Genomic DNA, 23592 nt, shown 5'->3' with positions numbered 1-23592 from the left:
GCCCCCAACCTTGTGGTCCCTTAGGGCAGGGGCTAAGGTGTCCCCACTCAAGGCACTAACTGTGCACTAGAGGCTTCCCTGACTCACTGATTGTTACATATAGTTCAAAGCAGATACAACTTATTACACAACAACGAATTTAAAAAACTAAGGGAAAATGGGGAAGGGTAAAGGAAAACATCTAACGCCGCCCGTGGGCCTGAGGACACCATACAGCATCTGTGGGGTGTGAGGGACATTCACAGTCTGTGCCCAGGCCTCCTGCCCAGGCCCTGGCTGTGCTGCAGAGAGGCTGCGGGCCGGACACATGCTCTGGTGAGTTCACAGCCCAGGCGCTAGGTGGCAGAACCCTTCTTCACACTGTTAGCCCCCCAGTGGGGTCATGATCCCCCTCCAAATCCACAAAACTGGCGGGGCAATTAACAGAAACTTAGAAAGAGTTGAAAGAATTAAGAAAAGCAACAGAGCCCTGGAACACTCCTGCTCTCCTAGAAGGGCAGCAAGCAGTCCAGAGACATTGTATGTTGCAGCACGCACGGGAACAGAATAAAACAGTTGTAAAATATCTGCGGAAAAGAGAAGTGCCGTCCCGTTATAAGTATTTGTGATCTGCAGCAGACTTCAGGTAGTTACCCTGTGCCTGATGAATGGGGACAGACATGGAAAAAGGTGGCCCTAGAAAAATTAAAAAATGAAACAGGGGCCACCACATTGCAACCATCAGCAGGTTCCAAAACTTAAACCAAGCCCTAGCCTGGTGCCTGTCAGAACGGGAAGAGTAAGTGCACAGGAGGGAGAAGTAGCAAACAATACTTTCACTGGATTGGTAAATCAGATAAAGGAACCGTTCACCGAGCACATTAGAAGACAGGAGATTTGACTTGATCGCAGGGGAATGGATAGAAAAAGATTTCAAAGTGAAAAATGGAGACTAAGCAATTTACCATCTAGAATTAAGGCATTCATGCATGAAGTTGCCCAGACACAGTTAACTACTGCAGGCCAGGGCACTCCTGCAATCCATTTGGCATGTCAACAAAAGCAACACACACTGGGGGAATAAATTCAGGTTTCACAAGAGCAGGTAAAGACCCCCACTCTCCTCTCAGAGCCAGGATAAAAGCCAGGGCTGCAGGTTCCCAACTATTGTAACCCACCCTCACATCTGCATCAAATTTGCATCATGATGATGATGATGATGCAAATGATTGGCCCTAACAGAACACAGCCTACACTTGGAACATGGCTACCTTGGGCCTTGACTACATGAGACCGTTGCACCAGCTTAACTGAAGCTGTTGTTTTAAACTTATTTAGTTAAACTGGTGCAAACCCCTGTGTGGACACCCTTATTTTGGTTTAAGAGCAGTTTATTTTGGTTTAGTTTAAGCCAGTTCAGACCTGCTTTAAGCTAAACCACAATAAGCACAGTTTAAACTAGCCACACAGGGGTTTGCACCAGTTTAGCTAATCAATTTACAATCACACCTTTGATTAAGATGGTGCAACTTTCTCATGTAGACAAGCCCTTGGACCGGGTGTCTCTGGACCAGTGGGTGGCTGACGAGCTCGTGTGAGGCAGAGGCAGGGATTGCCAGTGGAAGGCCCTCGGTTGTGAAACTTGCTCGCTGGCATGCGCTTGATATCGCCAGTCCTCAGGGCATTATGAATGGAACATCTTTGTGACCAGGCATCTGCAGCATGTCTCTGGCCCTGTCATGGTTCCAGGCAGCTTGCACATCTGTCCCCTTTCTGTTCTTTCTGAGGGCTGGTGTCAGCTGCCTGCCCTCCCTGTCTGGGGTGCAATTTCCCAGGTCTCCCAGGGATCTGGGTGCATTGCCCCCTCCTTGCCAGTTATTTATTACCAAGCAGGTCTGACTGAACCTCTGCGGCTCTTCCCATCAGGTGCGCGTGATCCGAGTTACAGAGTACCAAGAGCCTCCTTAAAACAAGTTATTGACCAATGGAACAAAGTATCGGGACTACAGTCTACACTACAGAGCTAGGTTGATGTAAGGCAGCTTACATTGACCTAACTGTGTAAGAATCCACAGTACAATGTTCCTCCCGCTGATTGAACTCGCCCGCGAGAGGTGAAGTGATTAGATCGATGCAGTTAGGTCGATGTAGTGTCCTGTAGACTCTGTGTTCCTTACATCGCCTGTTGGTGCCTTTGACAACCTGAGCCCTAGGAACCTATCTCCACTCTGGGTGCCTTTGCTAGGCAAATCGGTACCCACTCACCGGCTCTTTCAACAGATTTAAACAAAAGAACCTTATTGGGGAAAGGAAAGGGACAGGACTGGGGGACCTGGGAGAAACGTTCACAGTTTAACAACTTCCACCACCTATTACCTCAGGGTGTGTAAGTAAGTCACAGTTCCAACGGTTGGACCCTGAGCTGCTGACACAGTTTGTTCGGCCTCCCAAGCCCCCCTCTCACAGTTCGTGGTTCCAGGAGTCCAGGAAAAGAGGGTCCTAGTTTCTTAGGCAGCTCTGGGACTTTACCACCGGTCCGGCAATAATGATCTCAGCAGCGAGGACAGCGAGGCCTCACCAGAGTCTTTTGGCTGACGTAGACCAACGCTGCAAGCTCCTCGCTCCCACTGATGTGCTCCCCACCAGCTCAGTCTGCTGGTCCCCTGCTGGAAGCTGGTAGGACCCAACTGGCGGATGGGTCTCTCCACTGCGCTCTTGCTGGCCCAGTAACTGGAACTGCTGCTGGGCTCTGCCCATGTAAAACCTCACTAGCTCTCAGCTTCTCTCTTTCAGGTACAAGGGAATCAATGACCTAAGGGACACATCAGAGTCCCTTCCAGCCACAAACACATGCCTAACAACAAACCAGACTCCTGCAGCCCAATACCTTGGTTCTGCCCAGGGCCTCTTACCCAACCGTGGCAGACATCAGTATTGCTCAGGGTGACCCTGTACCCCGCCATTGCCCAGGCTTTGCCCAGGTGGTTCCCAGCAGGGCAATCTCCAAAATATCAGCCCCCAGTACAAAGCGTAGCCAGTCTGTACCCCACTGGCACCAAAGTATCTGCAGTTAATATGGAAATGAGGTACTGGCTTGCTCAGTTGGCTCTGCAGGAAATGAGCCAAAGAACACAGTTGTTATGTAAACAGGTATGGCAGAGAACAAAGTTCACCATCTCTCACAGAAACCTGGAACTTGCAGACCTCTGCACTACTCTTATGAACATTGCAAATGCAGGATAGACAATTCTCCTGTATTTGCAGGAAGTATCACAGCAATGGGGGACAAGACGATTACTTGGAGGACAGTTTGCTAAGAAATGAACACCAACTGGGGGGATCACATCATAATGTAGGTTTGAGCCATCCAGTGGCTGTAGAACTGTCAGATGGGAAAGGCCACATTCCTGGATCTGTGCGCTGAGCTCCCATCGGCCCTCCTGCAGAGGAACCCCAGAATGAGAGCTGCACTGACAGCTGAGATGCGAATAGTAATCTCAACCTGGAAGCTTGCAATGCCAGATTGCTACAGGGCAGTGAGAAATCATTTTGGAGTTGGAAAATCCACACTGGAGGTCATTTCATGCAAGTGTGCAAGTCCATTAAGTGTCTCCTGCTACACAGGACTTTGACTCTTGAATATGTACAGGCCATAGTGGATAGATTTGCAGGAATTGGGTTCCTGAACTGCAGTGGGATGATAGATGTCACACACATCCCTGTTTTGACACCAGCCCGCCTTGCCACAGAGCACATCAGCAGAGAGGGCTTCTTTTCCATGGTTATGCAAGCAATGGTGGATCACATGGGGATGTGTCAGCAATGTCTGTGTGTGCTGCTCAGAGAAGATGCATGACACTTGCAGCTTTAAGAACGCAGGACTGTTCAGAAAGCTTCAAGTAAAGACACTCGTTCCCAACCAGCAGATTATCACTGTCCAATATTGAAATGCCAATAGTGATTCTGGGGGACCCAGCCTATCCTTTGCTCCCCTGGCTCATGAAGCTGTACGCTGGCCACCTCAACAGCACCAAGGAAAGATTCAGCTACCAGCTTTGCACAGGTCAACTGAATGTTGCTTTTGATAGATTGAAGGGATGCTGGCGGTGTTTACTCACTACATTGGATCTCAATGAGAAAAATAGCCCAACAGTTTAGCTACCTGTTGTGTCCTGCATAATGTCTGGGAGGCAAAGGGGAAAAGCTGCTGCTAGGGTAGAGGGTGAAAGTGGAGCAGCTGTCTCCTTAGCTGGAACAGCCAGTCATAAGGGCTATTACAAGCACCCAGTGCGGTGCTATGCGGGAGGCTTTGAAAGAGCCACATTAATGTGCTGTGCTGAAGTGTTCTCTGGCCCTGGAGCTTTGGGTGCTGTTAAGGATGCTGAAGGAATTGTGTTGTGCTTGCTGCACATTTATAAATATCACACTGTGTGTTTTGCTTAGGTTATGAATGATGCGGAGTTGCTTTACACTTCGAAACATGACTGGGAGTTTTCTTGAACCTATGAGTTCAGTGGTGCTGTATATTTACAAGTGCTGGGTGTTTTGAGTACACGATGTATTCTGCAACATGTGCTGTGAACTATTCAATACAATTTTGTTTTAAAAACTTAGAGATTTATTGAGTGTCAAAAATAGTGCAGAAATGTGCAAAAAATCCCCAAACCAGGCAATGCAGTACAAATTTCAAACACAAATTAAGGGGACGGAACTTTAAAACTGGAAAGACAGCAAACATTTCTGTCTATTCATTGCACAAATATAGTACTTTGTGGGTACACATACCCCAACTGTGCCTCTCACCGCTCAGTGGCTGAGAAGCTGTGGCTGTCCTGACTGTCCCCTGGTGTGGAGTGGGAGGGGTAAGGATGCAGCCTGTGATGCTATGTGAAATGTGGGGGGACTGGATGTAGAGAGCTGCCACCATGAAGTTCTCCCATGACTGCAAAGAGGCGGGGTCCATAACTGTTGGACCTTCAGGTCAACCAGAGTCTGCATTTGGGTTTTCCGCTTGAAAAGACCCATTATATCCTGGTGCAGTTCCCTTTCCATGCCCTGGTGGGATTCCTGGGCCTTTTTACTGTCCACTCTGTCCTTCTCCAGGCCATCTCCCATGCTGGCTCTCCAGGCCCTTTGTTCGCGATGCAATGCAGCACTACCTGCAGGATCTCGCTGGACATGTCCTCTCTAGTCCTCTTCTTTCTCCTCCTCCCCCTCAGGATCAGGTGTTCTGTGGGCGTGGCACTGGCATACTGAGGGTCTCCAGTGCCTGGGGGTCAAACCTACATTTGCGCCCCCCCCCAGCCCTCATGCCCCCACGCAGGGCAAGAGGGGTCCCAGAGCCGCCCCCCAGCTGCCCTGGAAAGGGGAGTCTGTACCTGTGGAGGGGGGGCCGGAGGCTTGGAGGGGCACAAATGCAGGTTTGGCTCCGTTGCCCCCCACTCCTCACATTTACCAGATGTGTGGTGCCTGCGTCTCTCGCTGCAGCCCTGCAGCCCAGCACTGGCTCAGACAGGGCAGCCTCTCCCCCCAGGCTGGGGGGGCGGCGGCCTTTCATGACATGTGGGGGGGGGGCGCTGAGGGGCACCCCTCAGTGCCCCTGCCCCCCACCGAGAAGGGCCAGGCTAGGCGGTGCCCCCCCTGCACTTACCTGCCACTCCAGCCCTGCAGCCCGGCGCCTGGGATGCCACAGGGTGGCCTCACCCCCCATCCCCACCTGGGGAGGTGGGCTGGGCCGGCCCTTCATGACATGCGGGGAGGGAGGCGCTAAGGGGTGCCCCTCAGCATCTTCTGCATCCTCAGCCCCCACCTGTCATGAAGGGCCGGCCTAGTGTGATGTGCCCTTTCCCCCCACTTACCTGCCGCTCCAGCCCCGCACCCCGCCGCCCTCCTTGGTACGCCACTGAGGGGCCCCTTCAAGGCCACCAAGGCAGCAGCTGTTGATACAAACTGACTGATGTACCCCTGGATCTACAGTCATGGGAGAAAGGGAAAGATACGTTTCAAAACTCCCTTCCCTGGTTCCCATAACCATCCCTAATAAGAAATGCTTATTTACACTTCAGCTTGGAGCTCCTCTGCACAGCGCTGCTCTCCAGCCCCAGCCATGGTGAGTACAGTCCACTGGGGGGACGAGGAATTTCAGTTGCATGAAACGATAAAATTTCAGTCCCTATTCCCACAGGTATGAGCCTAGGGCAATGGCAGGGGACAAATCAGCTTGTGGGATTCAACTCAGGAGCCACATCTTGCTTAACATCACAAGACTGAGTTCTACTTATAGTGAGAACAAGGATAAGTTCATTACCAAAGATGCAAGAGATAGTGAGGAAGGATATTGGAAACCAAAGGTTGCATGTAAAATAAGATCATGACACTGCTTCCTAGAGACTAAACTTAACTAACAGGTTAACCTCCTGGCTAAAGAAGTTTCTCTCACCCCAAAAGTCCTCTGCAGCATTTCAACCAAGGTCAGCTGAGATGCCATTTTCATGAATGTAAATGCACTCCCCGTGTACTTCCTAGGTGCAGATAACGGGGTTTCTTCTTTGCCTTCTACTTATATCCCCAAAGTTAATTGTCTGTATTCAGAGACAGGACAACCCCCTGTGATTTGTTTTTCTTATGTGCTGCTGCTCTGTTGATTTTATATTTCTTCATTGACTTGAATGTAAATGGGTATCTATTGTGTTAGCTTACAATGCTGAATTAACATTCTGACAGAGGTGAAAAAAGGTGAATCAAAATGCCTTTTGGCTGACAGAAAACCTGTTTCTCTACCTCTGCTGGTGATTCATATCTCGATAGAGAATCTAAGAATATATTTCACTATACATAAATAACTCCTTCTTTCCTATCTGCACATACATTGTACAATGCTGCTAATGCCCAGTGTGACCCCAGCTTTCTTTTCACATGCCGCTCTTTGGTGTCCCACAATGTACTGACCAGAATCAGGTCGTTCCTGTAAACCCCTGGCCAGTAGTCATGAAGGGGTTCTTGGTTCACAGTCTCCAGGGAAGCTTCATCAAGATCTCTGAGTACACAAGGGACTTCCCTATGCATATAAACAAACTGCTTCACATGCCCTGCCCCACCTGATCCAACAGGGGATTGAAAAGCAGATGCCATCTCTACCTCTCTTCGTTGTGCTGCTACCTCTTCTTACACAAGTAAAATAATGAAAAGTCTATATCTGTGTCTTCTTAGCTGGGTATGAGCCGGGTGCCATCTTTGAATTTAAATACTGTCAGGGAAAATGCATGCACACTCCTACCCAACATCCCTTCCTCTTCATCGGGCTCGTCCATGCTCGGTTGCCAGGACTGGCTAGACTGCGGTGGGGTCTTGAACCGGACCTGGCTCGTGGCATAGCTGGGCCACCCAGCTGCATCTCCCCTGCCTCCTGGCTGTTCATGGCAGGGATCTTTGGTCTGTGGGGCTCTGGTGGGTGTCAAGCTGTCCTGGAATGGCTCCATAGCATGGAATTGGTACCAACCTCAGCAAAGTAGCAGTGAGTTCTATATTTAGATTTCACCAACCAATTATCAAGAGTAAACTCCTCAGGCACTATGACAGCCTTAACACAGAGTCACAGACAGTCCCTGGGGGTACTCCAATCTGTTTCGCCACTCGGATGAGCCTGCCTTTGTGAATAGATGGTCCCTTACACCATGAATCACAGCAATATTGTGTTCAGGCTGTCATAGTGCCTGAGTCAGAAGGAGGAGAAAGAAGAGGACTTGGGATGACATGTTCCAGGAGATCCTGCAAGCCAGGGCTGCATCAGACCATGAGCACAGGGCCTGGAGGATGAACATTGCAGACAGCCTGGAGAAGACAAGAGTGGAGAGGAAAAGGTAAAGGAGAGGGAGATGCTCCGGGACATAATGGGGCTTCTCAGTCACCACCCAGAGATGCTGCAGATTCTGGTGGACCTGCAGGTTCAACAATCCCAGGCACTCCTCCCACTGCAGCCCATTGAGAACTCAATACACTCCCCCACAACACTCCACGGGACATCAGAGTCACTGCACTCCCTCTACCACTCCCCTGCTGGGAGCCATTAAAGACAACCACAGCTTCACAGACACTGACCCGTGAAAGCCATGGTTGGTGTATGGGTAGCTGTAACAGACATGAATGTTCTTTCCCCTGCATAAGTTCTGGTCTCTTAATTTATCGTTTTATTAAGTTTTTAACGTACGTGTTGTAAAATTGCATGGGGGTTTTTCACTGATTTTGCTACAGCACAAAATTCTATTAACTGGAACAACACCGAGAGTCCTTGAGCACCTTAAAGACTAACAAATTCTGACGAAGTGGGTTGCAGCCCACGAAAGCTTCTGCCCGCAGGAATTTGTTAGTCTTTAAGGTGCTCCAGGACTCTCGTTGTTTTTGCTGTATACAGACTAACACGGCTCCCCCTCTGGAGATTAAGTGGCACATAATTCATCTTTATTAGTTCACAACATAGGCTGCCGAGCGCTTAGCAGTTCTGAAAGCAACCAATTAGCTGTTACTGCACAGTGTCACGCAGTACACAGGATCACACACAGACAAAATGAATAGGTGCTCTGACAATGTTATATCCTTCATGTACTGCAATCACCAGCGCTTCCTACCAGGCCACAAACGAGCGGGGCCAGGCAGAGCACACAACCACACAGGGCTCTGGCTCACTGGTCTTTCAAAGCTTCCCTGAGCCTTATAGCTCCCTGTGGAACTCTTCTAATAGTCCTTGCATCCAGCTGCTCAGATTCAGCAGGCAGCCGCTCCACCTCCGCCTTCCACCCCAGAGGAAACTTTTCCCCCTTTGCATTACAGAGATGCTATGGGACAGAGCAGGCAACTATAATCAAGGGGATATTTTTCTCGCCGAGGTCCAATCTTCTGAGTAAACACCAGCATTTCCGCAAATGATCTAAAGTACAGTAGATGAATCGTTCCTTGGTGCTGTTAAGGTGGCCAGTGTACGGCTTCATGAGCCAGGGGAGAAAGGGATGGGCTGGGTCACCCAGGATCAGTGTTGGCATTTCAATATTGCTAAGGGGAATCCGCCATTTGGGAAAGAAACTCCCTGCTTGTAGCTTTCTGAACAGTCCTGTGGTCTTAAAGATGCGAGTGTCATGCACCTTCTCTGACCAGCCCACACTGGTCCCCGGTGAGCCATCAATGCTTGCATAACCAGAAGAAAGCACCCCTTTCTATTGGTGACCTCTGCGGCAAGGTGCTCTGGTGCCAAAACTGGTCCACCGCAGTTCAGGAACCCCATTGCTGCAGATCTGTCCACTATGGCCTGCATGTGGCCAAGAACCACAGTCCTGTGTAGCAAGAGGCGATTAATGGCCCTGCACACTTGCATGACAATGGTCTCTGCAGTGGATTTCCTGACTCCAAATTGGTTTGTGACTGACTGGTAGCAATCTGGTGTTGCAAGTTTCCACAGTGCGATCGCCACTCATTTCTCCTGTGTCAGTGCAGCTTTCATTTTGGTGTCCCTGCACTGAAGATCCAGGAATGTGGTCTTGTGTATCTGAAAGTTCTGCAGCCACTGCTCGTCATCCCAAACCTGCGTTACGATGCGATCCCCACACGTCACTGCTTGTTTCTCTGGCCCAGAAGTGGCACTCCACCATCTGCAGCTGCTTGGTGAACATCACCAACAACCCTGAATTGGTTTTTGCTATGCCCCACAGCAATCTGTCCTCCAAGGAACACTCGTGTTCCCTACTCATTCAGTTCATCCTTCGGCTCTGCAAATACTGCAGGATCATACACCCTGGGCTTGCAACACTCATGGCAGTCGTGCAGAGCTATGCAAACACCATGCTTCTGTCAGAGATGGCAGACACCCGAGGAGGGCTGTGCACATTTCTGCAATGTTGAGAAAAAGGTACAAAATTGTGGGCTACAGATAACATTATGAGATGGAGCCAGTTGCAAACTGGGAAGCTGACCCCACACGCCCAGTCACACCTATGACCCCCATTTTGGCCCCATCATGCATGGCAGAAACTTCCCAAAAGGCAGTGCACTAGATGATGAGTTGCACAGTGGGATACCTACCCAGAGGGCTCCACACTCTGCACTGAAACACTCCTGGTGAGCACACGCTGCTCCCACAAGGAACCAAGCGTGCATGTGCGTGAGCGACGTAAGAGCGGTGGTGGCTGTATGCCAACGTAACTTGAATCAGTGTCGCTTTGTAGTGTAGACGTGGTCTTATAACACAAACGCTTCACTATTACCTTACACCACGGGACATGGCTGTTACCAGTGAGATCAATCCATGCAGCAACTTACAGCCGTCAATAAACTCTAACCACAGTCTAACGCCTATTTTACCGACACTAATACACGGGTGACCCAGACTGGCTCCAGCTATGAATCTGTCAGTGAGGAATGGGGACCTTGCCATGAGCTACTGCCTGGCCTGCCACCAGCACAGGGGCCAGATATTAAATACCCTCTTGTAAGACCCAGCACCCTCCCCAAATTACTCCCCTCAGGACTGTTGCATGCCTCACTGGCTCTCTCCACCCCAGAGGTGACTGCATTTCCTTGCGGTGGGAGCACCTGTGTTGTGAGGTCCTTAGAAGAGGAAGGGAAGGGCTAGCGGGGTGCAGACAGACATCTGCCTGGGCCTGGGGTTATGGTTTACTTGTAACCTAACGTCCAAACGCTGCCCTCTAGTGGGCAAGGACAGAGCAGCTGCTTGGTTCCTCGGGGACCCTAAATAACTCCAAACCATGGAGGTGTGAACTCAGCCTGACCCAGCAGTGGCGGGTGGGTGGGCTGGGGCTAGAGTGACCAAATGGCAAGTGTCAGAAATCGGGACGGGGTGGGGGGTAATAGGGGCCCACATAAGAAAAAGCCCCATATCAGGACTGTCCCTATGACATCGGGACAGCGGGTCACCCTAGCCGGGGTTCTTCAGCTGGGAACGGCCCGAGCCCCTGGCTAACAGGCAGCGCAGCTTCCTTCTCCGGGCGCTAGGCCCCGCCACCATCTGAGTCAGGACCGAAATTCTGAGACCAGGTCCCAGCGTCGCCCACACCCCGCCCACGTTCGGGGCTCGGGGCTTCAGCTGCGGGGGTTCAGCCTCGCGGGGGGGGGGGGGGGGGGTGCCTCAGGTCTGCGCCGGGGGAGGCGCTGGGCTCCCAGGTCTGAAAACATTTACCGCAGCTCCACCCGGGACGGCTCTGGCTGAATTTACACCCGGTTCAGACTCTCCCCACGCCGACGTTCACCGCTGCCCCGGGGGCCGGCGCCGTGCGGCCGTTCCTATGCCCGTGTGACCCCCCCGTGGGTGCAATGGGGCGGGGGCGGGGGCGGGGCTGGGACAGCGGCGCCGGGCAGACGGCGGCAGGGGCCTTGCACCACCACGGAGCAGGCTGGGCCCGGCCTGGCGCCTGCGACCATCGGCCTCCGGGCCGAGACTAACGGCCCCGTCACCCCCCAACCGCGAGAGCTGCGCATGCGCAAGGCCGCTGCCTGGGCCGGTGTCCAAGGCAGGACTTGGTTTCGCCGCTCGTCGTGGGGGCACGTGACCACGGAGACCCCCCCTGAGCAAGGCAAATCGGCCCTGAAGGCTGCACACGTGACCCAGGCGCCCCACGCGCTCCCACCCCCCCGAACGAGTCTAGGGGCCGGGCAGCAGCACGAGACGGACTCTATGGTCACAGCATGAGGTAGAGAGTCGGCGGCCCTTCGCTGCGCTGCGCTGCCCTGCCCTCCTCTCGCACGCTCTCTCTCCTCAGCGTAGGAGGACCGGAAGGAGTGGTTGGTTCATATCCAGAATGCCGCGCGGTCTCGTTCCTTTTCCTTCCGGTGTGGAGCCGTTCGAGTAGGGGCAGGTGAGGCTGGTGCCGGCGGGGCGGGAGAATCCGCGTCCATCCGCTGCGGGGAGGGGTTGGGGGGCCTCGGTGGGAGGGTCCAGGTGTGTGGGGGATGGGGAGGGCGGCTGGCGTAGGGGAAGTCGAGGCGGCGGGGGCGCTGGCCGGACCGGAGGGATGGTGTGGGGGGGCCGGGCCGGGCTGAGCCGGGCTGAGCTGAGCTGAGCTGGGGGGCCGGGCAGGGGTGCTGTGGGGCCCGGCGGGTGGGAGGCCGGTCCTGGGGAGGGTGGCGTAGGGTAAACCGGGCTGGGTCCGGCTGCTGCGCTGGGGTAGGCCGGGGCTGACCCGCTGCCGCTCTCCCTGCAGACATGGCGATCCGCTACCCCATGGCCGTCGGCCTGAGCAAGGGCCACAAGGTGACGAAGAACGTATCCAAGCCCCGGCAGTGCCGCCGCAGAGGGGTGAGTGTCGGTGAGTGGCCGCGGCCAGCACGGGGCGCTGGCGGCCTGGGCAGCCCTGACCTGAGCCCTTTGGAGGCTATGGATGGCCTGGGACTGGGGGTGGTGGTTGCCTGACCGCCCGGGTGGGGATGCTGCGCACGCTGCCCGCCACATGCCTGCCTGGCTGCGAGAGCTGGGCTGAACCGAACCCCCTGGGGGTAGCTGGCTTGTGCTCAGCTCTGGGCCAGGCCTGCGGGGGAGCAGCCCCTGGCAGGGACCGGGGCACCGTGCATGGCAAGTACGGCGGCCCTTAGGCTCTGACTTTCTGCGGGCTGATGTTCGGTGGGGGGTCGGTAACAGGGACAGAGACTTGCTGCTGTTGAGACAGTCAGAAAGTTACCATGTGCCCTCAGCAGTCCCTGCACAGACCCATGGAGGTTAGAGCTGTCTTAATACATGCGGGTAGCCGTTAGTCTGTATACAGCAAAAACGAGAGTCCTGTAGCACTTTAAAGACTAACACTTAATTTCTGCAGGCATTGCAGAAATTAAATTTGTTAGTCTTTAAAGTGCTACAGAACTCTTTGCTGAAATGCTTGTGTTTGCCAGTGTTCCAGTACTTTCATGTCTTCCTCAAGGAAAGCTGCTTCAGATTGCTTTGGTCTGCTTGATTAATGTGGCTGTAGTGGAATAGTGATGTGAGATCTGTGCTGCTTCTAAGGTGTTCCCCTGTTATCTGAACCCACACAGCAGTGTGCATGTGAGGGAGAATATTTGCCTGTTGGTGTTTAATTGTTGTTTGGCCAAACAGTGAGGCCCAACAGTCGACTCGTGGGCATTTCCCTGCCTGCAAGTCAGGACTGAGGTGCTTTGACAGCTGGGGGTGTGGGAGATTGGGACTGGAATAGAGAGCACTGCTTCAAATCATGAGCTATGGCCTGTGCTGGAGTGTCTTACTGCTGCCTACCTCCAGTGAAATCGTCTGTGCCCAATCAGAAATGTAGTTTGTGGTGGTGCAGGCAGAGATGTCTTCTGTATCAAATGGGCACTGACAAGGGGAGAGCTGACCCAGGCAGGCAGCTGGGTTAAGGTTAGTGGAGGGAGGGAATGGCTGGCTGAAGTCAGGGCTAGACTGCATTCCTGCCCCTTTGACCTGCCACAGCAATGAAGTGTGACCCTCTGTTACCTTCTGCCCCCAACATTATCCGGTTATCTGGCATGCAGAACTGAGGCGCTGAGAATTATTACCGTGACTGCTCTTCCCCAGTATGATCCTGTAATGTTCTCTGTGTGAGCACGATGAATTTCCTGTATCATACTAACACCTTTTAGCCTGCACCAGATGCTGACCACTGGCCTTTATAGAGATGGAAGATACTGGATTTATGAGGTGTCATTTTGTGAGCCTCACTGACAGGACAATGTGTTGCTCCCTGGGACAGCCTGCTTCACAAGTGACTAGCTTTTAGCTCTGCTTTCCTTCCTTCCAGTTGAGGCTTGTATATATACACTGTTGCTTACGGAGCCTGCTTCAGGAGGTACAAGCACAATGCTGCAGCATTGCACAATGCTGCAGCAGTCCAGAAAGATGATGTGAATGACAGCTCTTCTGACAGCTGTAGCTCCCTGCTGTGAAGGAGAATATCTAGATAGCAGAGGGAAAGCAGGACCTGCTCATGAGAAATGGAATTTCCCAATGAATGAAAACCTGCCCCGGTGGAACTTTTCCTCCTATCCCTAAATAGTTAGAGGTTAATATAAACCTATGTATGGAGGATTTATATCCTTTCAAAACTTGGTTTTTTTAGTATTTAATAGAATTCTGAATATTGTTATCCATATGTTGAATCCTAAACTCCTGGCCTGAGTTAGCAAATGGAACCCACTGCCACAAGATATTTGTGTGGGATCATACTGTATTAGTTTTTAATTTGCCTACTTTCATTTTCATTGAATATCCCCTTTAAATGTAGTGTCCAGCATCTGTGGAGTCCTCCACTGCGGCCCCAGGCAGTGTCACAGCCTGGGAATTGCAAGCTGATTCTTCAAAGGGTTCAGAAAATTCAGATAATTAAGAGTTCAGCCCTGTAGTAGAGCTTCTGCATAAAGGACATGAGGTGCCATGGCTAAGAGAGCTGACAGTGTTAGAATCATAGAAGATTAGGGTTGGAAGGGACCTCAGGAGGTCATCTAGTCCAGTGTTAGCTGCCCCATCCCCCTTACCTTATCTGTTCCCAAAGTAATGCACATTGGAAAACATAATCCCAACTATACATACAAAATGATGGGATCTGATTTAAATGTTACTACTCAAGAAAGATCTTTGAGAGTCATTGCAGATAGTTCACTGAAAGCATCCGTTCAATTTGTGGCAGTCATAAAAGCTTACAAAGTTAGGAACCATTAGGAAAGAGAGAGAATAAAACAGAAAACACAATGCCAATGTAAATCCATGGGATGCCCTACAGCTTGAATATGGAGTGCAGTTCAGGTTACCCCATCTCAAAAAAGGGCAACAGTGATTAAGGGTATGAAACAACTTCCATATAAGGAGAAAAAGACTAGCACTTTTCAGCTTGGAAAAGATCCGACAGAGAGGATATGATAGGTCTATAAAATTGTAACTAGTGTGGAGAAAGTGAATAAGAAAGTGTTATTTATTCCTTCCCATAACACAAGAATCAGGTAACCTGATGAAATTAACAGGCAGCAGGTTTAAAACAAAGAAAGGAAGTACTTCACACAACATACAGTCAATCTGTGGAACTCTTTGGCAGGACATGGTATGGAGGCCAAAACTATAATAGGGTTTAAAAAAAAAAAAACTAGATAAGTTGATGGAGGATCAGTCCATCAATAGCAATTAGCTAAGATGGTCAGGGATGCAGTCCCAAGCTCCAGGTGTCCCTAGCCTCTGGTTGTCAGAAGCTTGGATTGGATCACTTAATTTCCTGTTCTGAAGCACCTGGCATTCACCACTGTCACAGAAGACAGGATGCTGGGCTAGATGAACAGTTGGTCTGACCTCCCTCTTAGCAGCCACCTGTCCTGCTTCTCTTAGCCATACCTACAGCATACACAACCTACACTTAAATCCAGAGTTTTGTTAAGCTGGGTTAACCTATGCTTTATTTTTGTATTCAAGACTCTGCCTATTTACACAGATTGACAGCACCTGCTTCTGTACATAGCATTCTTCTCAAACCTTGCTTCTTATACTTGAGTTGTCACGGCATCTGGCTCTGTTCTAGTTTGCCAGATGTATCTGAAACGTCATCTTGTGGCTGCTGTAACAAATTGGAAATGAACAATTTCCTAAGGAGACCGTTTTCCTTTAGAAGCTGGGATATCCTAGCTGGAATCTGCAGATAGTGCAATACCTTTGGAGGGAGGGACTAGCCAGATAGCTCTGCATGCACAGATGCTGGAAGTACAAGTAGGAGCTGGCGTAGGTAGTTTGTTGGGATGGTAGAGTTCAGGTATTTGCCATGTCAGGCAAGACTGCATCGTGTAGAGCCATGGGGCGTACAAGTGACATGGAAACTAGAGAGTAAAGCCTGTGTGACCTCCTGCTAAGGTCTGTCTAGAGCTTGTAGTAAACAATTAAATCCTTATTTCCAAACTGAATGCAAGTCTTGCTGGATGTGTGAAGGATATTTCAGGTGTATAACTAGTTCCAGAATCACAGCAGTTTTGGCTCCTCTTTAGCAAATTCCAGTTGCCTGCAACATCTGGCCCATCCACTATCTGAGCAAGGTGTTAGGCAAGTGACGTTTTCCCTAGCCTCTTACAAGCTGCTTACACTGAACCATTGTCTCTCTGCAGCGCCTGACCAAACACACTAAATTTGTGCGAGACATGATCAGAGAGGTCTGTGGCTTTGCCCCCTATGAGAAACGTGCCATGGAATTGCTGAAAGTTTCCAAGGACAAACGTGCTCTGAAGTTCATAAAGAAAAGGGTAGGTGAATTTAACATCTTGCTTCAGAGGGTGAGCACCTACATTTGCTAGCTCCTCCCACTCTCTCCCCCCCCCCCCCCCCAAGTCAGAGGATTCCTCCCCCCCCCCCCCCCCCCCACACACACACACACACACACACACACACACAGCAGACCTGGCTTTACCCTTACTCAGTACTTGGAGCAGTCATGAGCCTGCTGGAGGCATGGGGTAAGAGCAGCAACAGAACCATGCCTCTCCTAAGTTGAGCTCAATGGTGGAGAGAACTTAGAGGAACTCCCTTCTGGGGGAGGACCTCACGGGAGAATTTGCATCTCTTGCATTGCAAAGCTAGTGTAAGGATGCTGGGAGTAGGACTGAGCTGGATTGATCCAACTAATCCAGTGACATGGACCAGAAAGAAGTGAAACTCAAAATGGCCCTGAAAACTGGGTGGGAGATGTGAGCCCTACATGCAAGAGAGCTGCTGGGACTTGGGGGAGGGCGGGGGTTGTTCCATCGAGCTGGGGGGGGAGGAGCTGGTGGGGGTTGTTCCATCAAACTGAAGGAAGCCCTGTTCTACAAGCTTATGTTTGCTGTGTGTTCCGTGAACACCTATTGCCTTTGTCTCCCAAAACAGCCTGACTCCTGTGAGGCAGAATAAGGAATAGACTGTTTCATGCTGGTGCTGCAGTGGGGTAGTTGCTCACTGTGCTGCTTTCTTCCCTACACAGGTTGGTACTCACATTCGGGCCAAGCGGAAACGGGAAGAGCTCAGCAATGTCCTGGCAGCCATGAGGAAGGCTGCTGCCAAGAAGGATTAAGCTGCACAAACTCCTGTAACTCAATAAAGTGTGTTGTGAGACTCCAGCAGCGTGATGGTTTTCTTAGCATCGTGACAATTGGAGAAAGCTTGTGAGGGGGCAGTGGAGGGGAATGGACTCAGGAGTGCTGCAGTAACTCCTATGATTAACACAAGGTTAAATTTGGCCTCTCTTGTTTTGGGTAAATGTTAATTTTACATGTGAGATACAAGGTTCATGAGGTAATACCTTTTATTAGATCAACTTTTGACCTAGCCCTGAAGACGAGCTCTCTTGTGTCTCACCAAGAGAAGTTGGTCCAATAAAATTACCTCACCAATCTCTCTCTATGTTGGGACCCAACTGGGTAGAGCAACCCTGCAAAAAACATTACACTGGTCTGGTTGAAGAAGCAGGGTATCATTATCCTAGCCAGGTAAGTGGAGCACCAGTGAAAAGAAGGGATATTGAGGCTATATGATTAATACCTCTCAATTTTGTTGCTTAAGGCATACCTGTGCAGAAGTGGTGGTAGGATATAATAGGCCTGCCCCTTTAAGGAGTGTTAAACTGAGCTTGTGGTGAGGGCTGAATTACTGTGAAGAGGAATGGGGGGGGCAGCTTGAGCATCAGAGTTGAGTCTTGTCCAGCTGCTGGGGGGAGGGGGAGAGACTCTTGTAGTAGTAAATGCATAGCAGCAGCCTGCTGCTCTATATCTTCCAGATGGATGGAGGCAGTTGGCATGCTTATTCCTCAGCCCTGTTCTAGAGTCTAGGCTTGGGGAACAGCAGCAGAGATGGGAGTGCAGGGGCCTGTCCCCCTTCAAGGCATGAGTCTTGCTAAGCCCTAGCTGCCTTAGATAAAGGCAAGCTAGGCCTATGCTCAGCAGCCCTTAAAAGGGCTCAGCTGGTTTGGGGAGGACTTTTGTTAATACAGGCAGGAGTTAGGGTTTAAAGAAGCATTACAGCTACAGAGCAGAGGTGAGTGGGAGTAGAGGACTCATTGACACACACTCTCTAGGATGAAGTGAAAAGCCAGCTACAGCAGTGTTCCATTTTACAGAGCTCTCTCTGAGGTGGCTTAGCACCTTGCCTACCTACATACCTGTTTCAGTAGAAAATAAATTTCTGGCCAGCCACACTGCATGTTTCCTCTATTACAAGCTACTCCTAAGTGGTGGAATAGAGAAGTTCCCGAGGAATAGCTGTATTTAAACACTTGGCATAACCAAAGCACAGACAAACTCACTGTAGACAACGGCCCCATTAGAAATAGGCTACTACTAGTCCTAGCTTCATAGGGAAACTTGGCTTTTAGTCACTTCCACACCAGTCCAAATCCCATCTGTAGATGAGGCAGGGCGAATCAGACTTCCTCCACAGCAAGTGCAATGCAAGTCCCAGAGCCCCTCAGACTAGAAATATTTTAATCAGGTCATAATTCAAATCACTGTTAATAGAAATGGGAACTGTTTCTCACTAACCAAGGCAGTAGTAAATTAAGCCATAATCAATCACAGTGGCTGCGCAGCAGCAATATTATGTTCCAGGTGCTGTATGACAGTCGCCCCAAGCCAGCTTGTGTTGGGTTGGTGAACAGCAGCCAGGGACAGATCCCCTTTCAGTACAAACGGTTCACGGCAGTCATCCTCCAGGAGTGTCAAGCTCTGGAAATACTATGTCAAATATCGTTTTGTAGTGCTCAACAAAATGCACTTCTAGTCCTTCCGTAATGAATGCAGCAAGGTCGTAGTAATCCTTCTTGTTCTCCGCTGGGAGAATGATACAGGTAACACCAGCTCGCTTGGCCTAGGGAGGAAAGAACACAGTTATATGGACTGTGTCAGGAAGTGCATTTAGCAAAGGAACCTCACTGACAATCTGTAACAAGTCTTGCCCTGAGTAGGTCCCCTCATTTAGCATGGAAGTAAAATATAATCAGGTACTTTGCACCTCATACAAGTAGTTGAAATTGTATGACTTCAGACTTATGGGCACAAGATGTTCTCACTAAGGAAAAGGTACGATGCTGGATTTCATAGACTAAGGCCTTTCATCTTAATTTGTGTCACTATCTAGAAATTTTCCTCCACCTTGAGATGCCAGTGACAAATGGGAGGTGTCTGAGGCTGCAGTGTTTGGTCTTAACCAGGAAACTTTAAGTGACCTGGATTAAAAATAAAATGTGCTTAGGTAGTTTAGGTAAGGTCTACCCAGTCTCCAGTGTTTTAAAGCCTTGGCCTAACCAAGGTCAGGTTGGACAATTTAGATACAATGCAATGGCTAGGAAGACTACACATTGCTTACCATCAATAGAAGTTACTAATGCTTCCTTCAGAGATGTAAACTTACCAATATCCTTGAAAAACCACAATAGGCCCCTCCGTATTCTAGAAGCCACTCAAAAGCAGATAATCTTCAGTTACCAGCCCCTCTCTACTCTCCTATTCCTGGCCATAAAGCAGTAACTATAGTTCTTTGAGATGGGTGTTCCACTGTCGGTGTGCTTGCATCCCTCCACTGCTGGTCTGAGAAAGTCAGTAGCAGTATCTGTTGGGCCCTCCCGTACGCTGTCTCTCCTCGTGCTGTGCCACTAGGCTAGCCAGCACGTGCAGGGCCAAGCCCCCTCATTTCCTTCTCTACTGCAGAGTCAGTGATAAGAATTCCAAAGTAGAGAGGAGGAGTGTGGGTTGTGGAGCAGCCATAGGGAGGATATCTCGAAGAACCATCGTTACTGCACACTTCGAGTAGTGTCCCTACCATAGGTGATTCCCAAGCAGTGCCCATGCTGAATGGCTGGGATTGCAGAGTCAGGTCAGTTAGAGATGACAGTACTGTGCAGCTGAAGATGGCAGTGATCACATTGTTTTGCAAAAGTGTGGACTGACGCCCATGTGCTCTACATATCTCTGAGATATAGACCTTCTTGAAGAAGGTGATGGGATGTGGAGATCAACCTTGTGGTGTATGCATGAAGAGAATCTGGAGGGGTCATGCTGTGAATTTGGTAGTACTGTCTGATGCAATTCAAGACCCACTTCGAGAGCCTTTGGGCTGATAGCCCTTGGATCTTTCCATAATGAAGAGGAAAAATCTAGGGGACTTCTAGAAGGCCAGGGCTCTCCTGACATGTAGGGTATGAAGTATAGCCACTCTGTTGTCTTGCTGAGGCTTGGGGTAGAAGATTGGAAGGTGAATCAATTGTGAAACAGAGAGGTTACGTTAGGGATGAACTTTGGATGCGGCCTGAGCGTAATCTTGCCCGGAAAGAACACTGTGTAGGGGAGACGCACCATCAGAGCTGCTCTCTCTCCTATTCCTCTGGCTGAGCTAGTCTTTTCATTGATGGATACAACAGCAAACAGCTGGCCATGCGTTCAAAGGAAGGTCATCAATCCTTTCAGCACCAAGTTTAGGCCCCACATGGGGGTAGGAAGTGAAGATTGAGGGAAGAGGTTTATTATTTTCTTGAGGAACCTTTTAATGGTTGGGTGTGACAGCACTGAGTACCCCTCTATAGGCTGGTGAAAGGCTGTTAGCATTGCCAAATGGACCCTAAGAGAGCTGAGGGATAATCCTGACTTTTGAAGCATCGGAGCATAGTCTAGGATGTGAGGAAGAACCAGAGATATTGGGGCGTGCACCAAATCTGAAACCTGGACCATTTCCGCAGGTAAGTACGTCCTGCGGAGGACTTTCTATTGTGTAATAGAACCTCTTGTACTTCCCTTAAGCAGGAACTTTCTAGGTGTTGAAACCAAGCAGGAGCCATGCTGTGAGGCAGAGAATGCCCAGGTTGGGATGCAGGGTACGCCCTCTGTCCTGTGAGAGGAGGTGCGGAATGCTCGGGGGAGATCAGTGGGCATGTCCCGAGTTGGGCTAGGTAAGAGTACCAGGTCTGTCTCAACCAAGTAGGAGCAATCAGGAGCTCTGTCCCTTTTTATTGTTAGCAGGAGCTTCAGCAGTAGAGGAAAGATGTAAACAAGGTCCTCAACCCCTGGGAGGAACGCATCACCCAGAGAGTGCTGTCTCATCCCTTCCCTGGAGCAGTAGCATGGACATTTCTTCTTCTGGTAAGTGGTGAACAGGTCTGTGGATGGTGTTTCCCATGGTGTGTATAGGTCATGGAGTACTGACAGGTGTATCTACCACTCACGATTATGTGGGAATTTGTGACAGATTGTCCACTATAGAGTTCTGTATGCCCAGGAGGCAAGCTGCGCACAGAGTAACATTGTGGGAGAAGCACCAGTTCCATAATCTCATTGCTTTCGCACATAAGGAGGGCGACCAGGCCCCGCCCCTTGCCGACTGATGGAGTACATGCAAGGCATGTTGTTTTGTTTGTGTGATCCTGTGATCAGCGGGAGAAAATAGGCATAGGTATTCCCAACTGCTCTCAACTCAAGGAGACTGATGTAAAGGGATCTCTCTGCAGGTGACCATTTGCTCTGCAGCGTGAGACTGTTTAAATGTGCGCCCCATCCTATAAGTGATGCATAGGTGGTAAGGAGCAATTGCGTGAAGGGGATCCATTTGCACACATTGGCTGAGTCCTGGTGGGGAGTGAAGAGTTTGTCCAATCTGTCTGTTCAGTCTGTAAACTGCACTGAACCATAGCTGGAGGCATCCCATGTGAAGCCTGGCATATAGTATCTGTGCCGTGCCCGCTGCTGTATGACCTGAGAGTTGGAGGCAGAGCCTGACTTGCATTTGTGGGCTGCAATGAAAAGTGTCTATGAGTGAAACCAGGGATAGGAACCTGTGTTCAGATGGCAGGACTTTGGTCTATAAGACGTCCAGGTCGGCCCTTATGAATTCCAGGCATTGCACCAGAGTGAGGGTTGACTTCTGGGTGTTGATCTGTAGACCTGGTTTTGTAAACAAGTGTATCATAGTGTCGATGACTTGATGAGCCTCCTGGAGAGACTGGGCTCTGAAGAGATGGTGGTGGAGCCAACTGTGAGTACATTCGGAGGCCTTTTTGGTAATGGGCCCATATGGAGCTTAGGAGGAGTACTGTGAAACCATCTCCTCTGGCTCACTATCTGAACCCTCGTTAGACAGTGGAGGGGCATGGCCCAGATGCGGGGATCCCCCCCGTGTATGGTAAAAACTCGGTGCCAAGCTGTGGATACCAAGAGGCAGAGACTTGGGTGCCTCCTGCATGCCAAGTTCCGTAGGCTGGCAGAATTTCACTGGTACTGAATGTCCTGGCATTGGTGGCAGTGCCGAGGGGGAGGGGAGGGAGGAAATGTGGCGGCGGAGGTCTTGTCTGCACCGGTCTCTTCAATGCTGGGCAAACTGTTGCTGGCAGTACTGAAGTCGATTTGTGTACTAGGAGTGCCTTTTAGAGTGCTTACTCTTATCCTTTGGTACCAAAGACCCAGGGCCTGTGCCCATTAGGTCCATGGGCGTGTCAGAAGTACAGGCAGCGCATGGGCGGGCCCAACGGACACTGCTACTGAAGTACTCCAATCAGCAGCGCAAGGACGCAAGCACACCTACAATGGAGCACCCATAGGGACACGATTCGAAGAAGAACAGTAGTTACTAAACTCCAACACCATGCGAGGTTTTCCAACATGCTTGATGCTTCTCAAGTACAGCACAGGGACAGCCCTGGTGCCAGTAAAAGCTGACCTTGTGGCCACAGGCAGATCATGCTCACACTGCTGAGCCTCTGCAGTTCTTGATACAGTGCACCACAACCTACTGTTTGCAGAAGTGTTGAAGCCATGGTGGTCCCTGGATATTAGGGGGCCATGGTGGGTGAGTTACTATCTTTCACTGGATCAGCTTCTGTTGGATAAAGAGACAAGAGCTCCATGTAGCTGAAAAGCGTGTATCCTTCCCCAACAGAAGTTGGTCCAGTGAAAGATTTTTCCGTCCCTCACCTCATGTCCACAACATGTGCACAACATGACAGCAGGAGGTGGCGGCCCAGCACTACAGTGCTACCAATCACTGCAAGCCCTCTCAGGCCCTCCCCATTGCTAATGCACCAGCAGATCATACACAACGGGAAAGAGAGCTTACTGCAATAGTCTTCTCCTTGATTCCACCAACAGGAAGAATCTTTCCAGTTAATGACACTTCTCCAGTCATGGCCACGTTTTGCCTCACTGAACGGTTCATGGCCAGCGACAGTAAGGCCGTTACTATTGTACACCCTGCGCTTGGTCCGTCCTTTGGAGTTGCTCCCTGGAGAGAGAAAAAGTCACATTGTGACAATCATTCAAACCAAATCAGAGGCTTTGAGTGAAATACTTATTACTGACATGATGATACATGGATGTGCAGCAGAGCCCAGTCCCACACCTTTGTCATCGCCAGCCTGGTGTGGCTGGGGAGCAGAAGCCCAGGTTCTGACTTCAGCAGGTCTCCAGCTTTGCTGTCTGATGTGACAACATTTGATTTACTGCAAGGATGTTTGGCTAAAATGCCTGGTGGAATCCTAGATGTAGCCCAGCTCAAATACCACAATTGTCCATCCAGTTCTAATACTAGCTTCAGTTCTATAAGCCAGTGATTTTCAACCTGTGGTCTCTGGACCGGGGGGATCTGCAGACCATGTTTAAGGGTTCCAAAGGGAT

General features: G+C 50.4%; 2 protein-coding genes across 3 annotated transcripts in view; one reads left to right on the top strand and one right to left on the bottom strand.

Moving 5' to 3' along the window:
- Window positions 1-11721: 11721 nt before the first annotated feature.
- Window positions 11722-17064, top strand: RPL36 (ribosomal protein L36). 2 transcript variants are annotated; one of them, XM_067556916.1, is made up of 4 exons: window positions 11722-11837; window positions 12183-12277; window positions 16081-16215; window positions 16929-17064. In XM_067556916.1, the coding sequence occupies exons 2-4, from the start codon at window positions 12185-12187 to the stop codon at window positions 17016-17018; spliced, it is 318 nt and encodes a 105-aa protein (XP_067413017.1). In that variant the 5' UTR covers window positions 11722-11837; window positions 12183-12184; the 3' UTR covers window positions 17019-17064. The 2 variants fall into 2 exon arrangements, with proteins under 2 accessions (XP_067413017.1, XP_067413027.1); XM_067556926.1 differs by having other exon boundaries at window positions 11812-11833.
- Window positions 17065-17783: 719 nt separating this feature from the next.
- The window catches only part of LONP1 (lon peptidase 1, mitochondrial), a 45169-nt gene continuing 39360 nt past the window's right edge, over window positions 17784-23592 (bottom strand). The window contains exons 17-18 of the mRNA XM_067556903.1: window positions 23036-23200; window positions 17784-18805 (exon numbers count right to left, since the gene is read on the bottom strand). Of these exons, the coding sequence (XP_067413004.1) occupies window positions 18641-18805; window positions 23036-23200 (330 nt within the window). The 3' untranslated portion in view covers window positions 17784-18640. The remainder of the gene's footprint in view (window positions 18806-23035; window positions 23201-23592) is intronic.

This window comes from Emydura macquarii, unplaced genomic scaffold (genome assembly GCF_026122565.2).
Source record: "Emydura macquarii macquarii isolate MOO-44397 ecotype Brisbane River unplaced genomic scaffold, CSIRO-AGI_Emac_v2 contig_306, whole genome shotgun sequence".
NCBI lineage: Eukaryota > Metazoa > Chordata > Testudines > Chelidae > Emydura > Emydura macquarii.
The sequence above is the reverse complement of the archived record's forward strand: the minus strand, read 5'-3'. Positions and strand labels throughout refer to the sequence as shown.

Excerpts from the sequence above, each read along its gene's own strand:
- RPL36 (XM_067556916.1), top strand. The coding sequence starts at position 12,185 with ATGGCGATCCGCTACCCCATGGCCGTCGGCCTGAGCAAGGGCCACAAG. Across the intron at positions 12,278-16,080 it reads GGCAGTGCCGCCGCAGAGGG|CGCCTGACCAAACACACTAA; the intron begins GTGAGTGTCGGT and ends GTCTCTCTGCAG. Across the intron at positions 16,216-16,928 it reads TGAAGTTCATAAAGAAAAGG|GTTGGTACTCACATTCGGGC; the intron begins GTAGGTGAATTT and ends TTCCCTACACAG.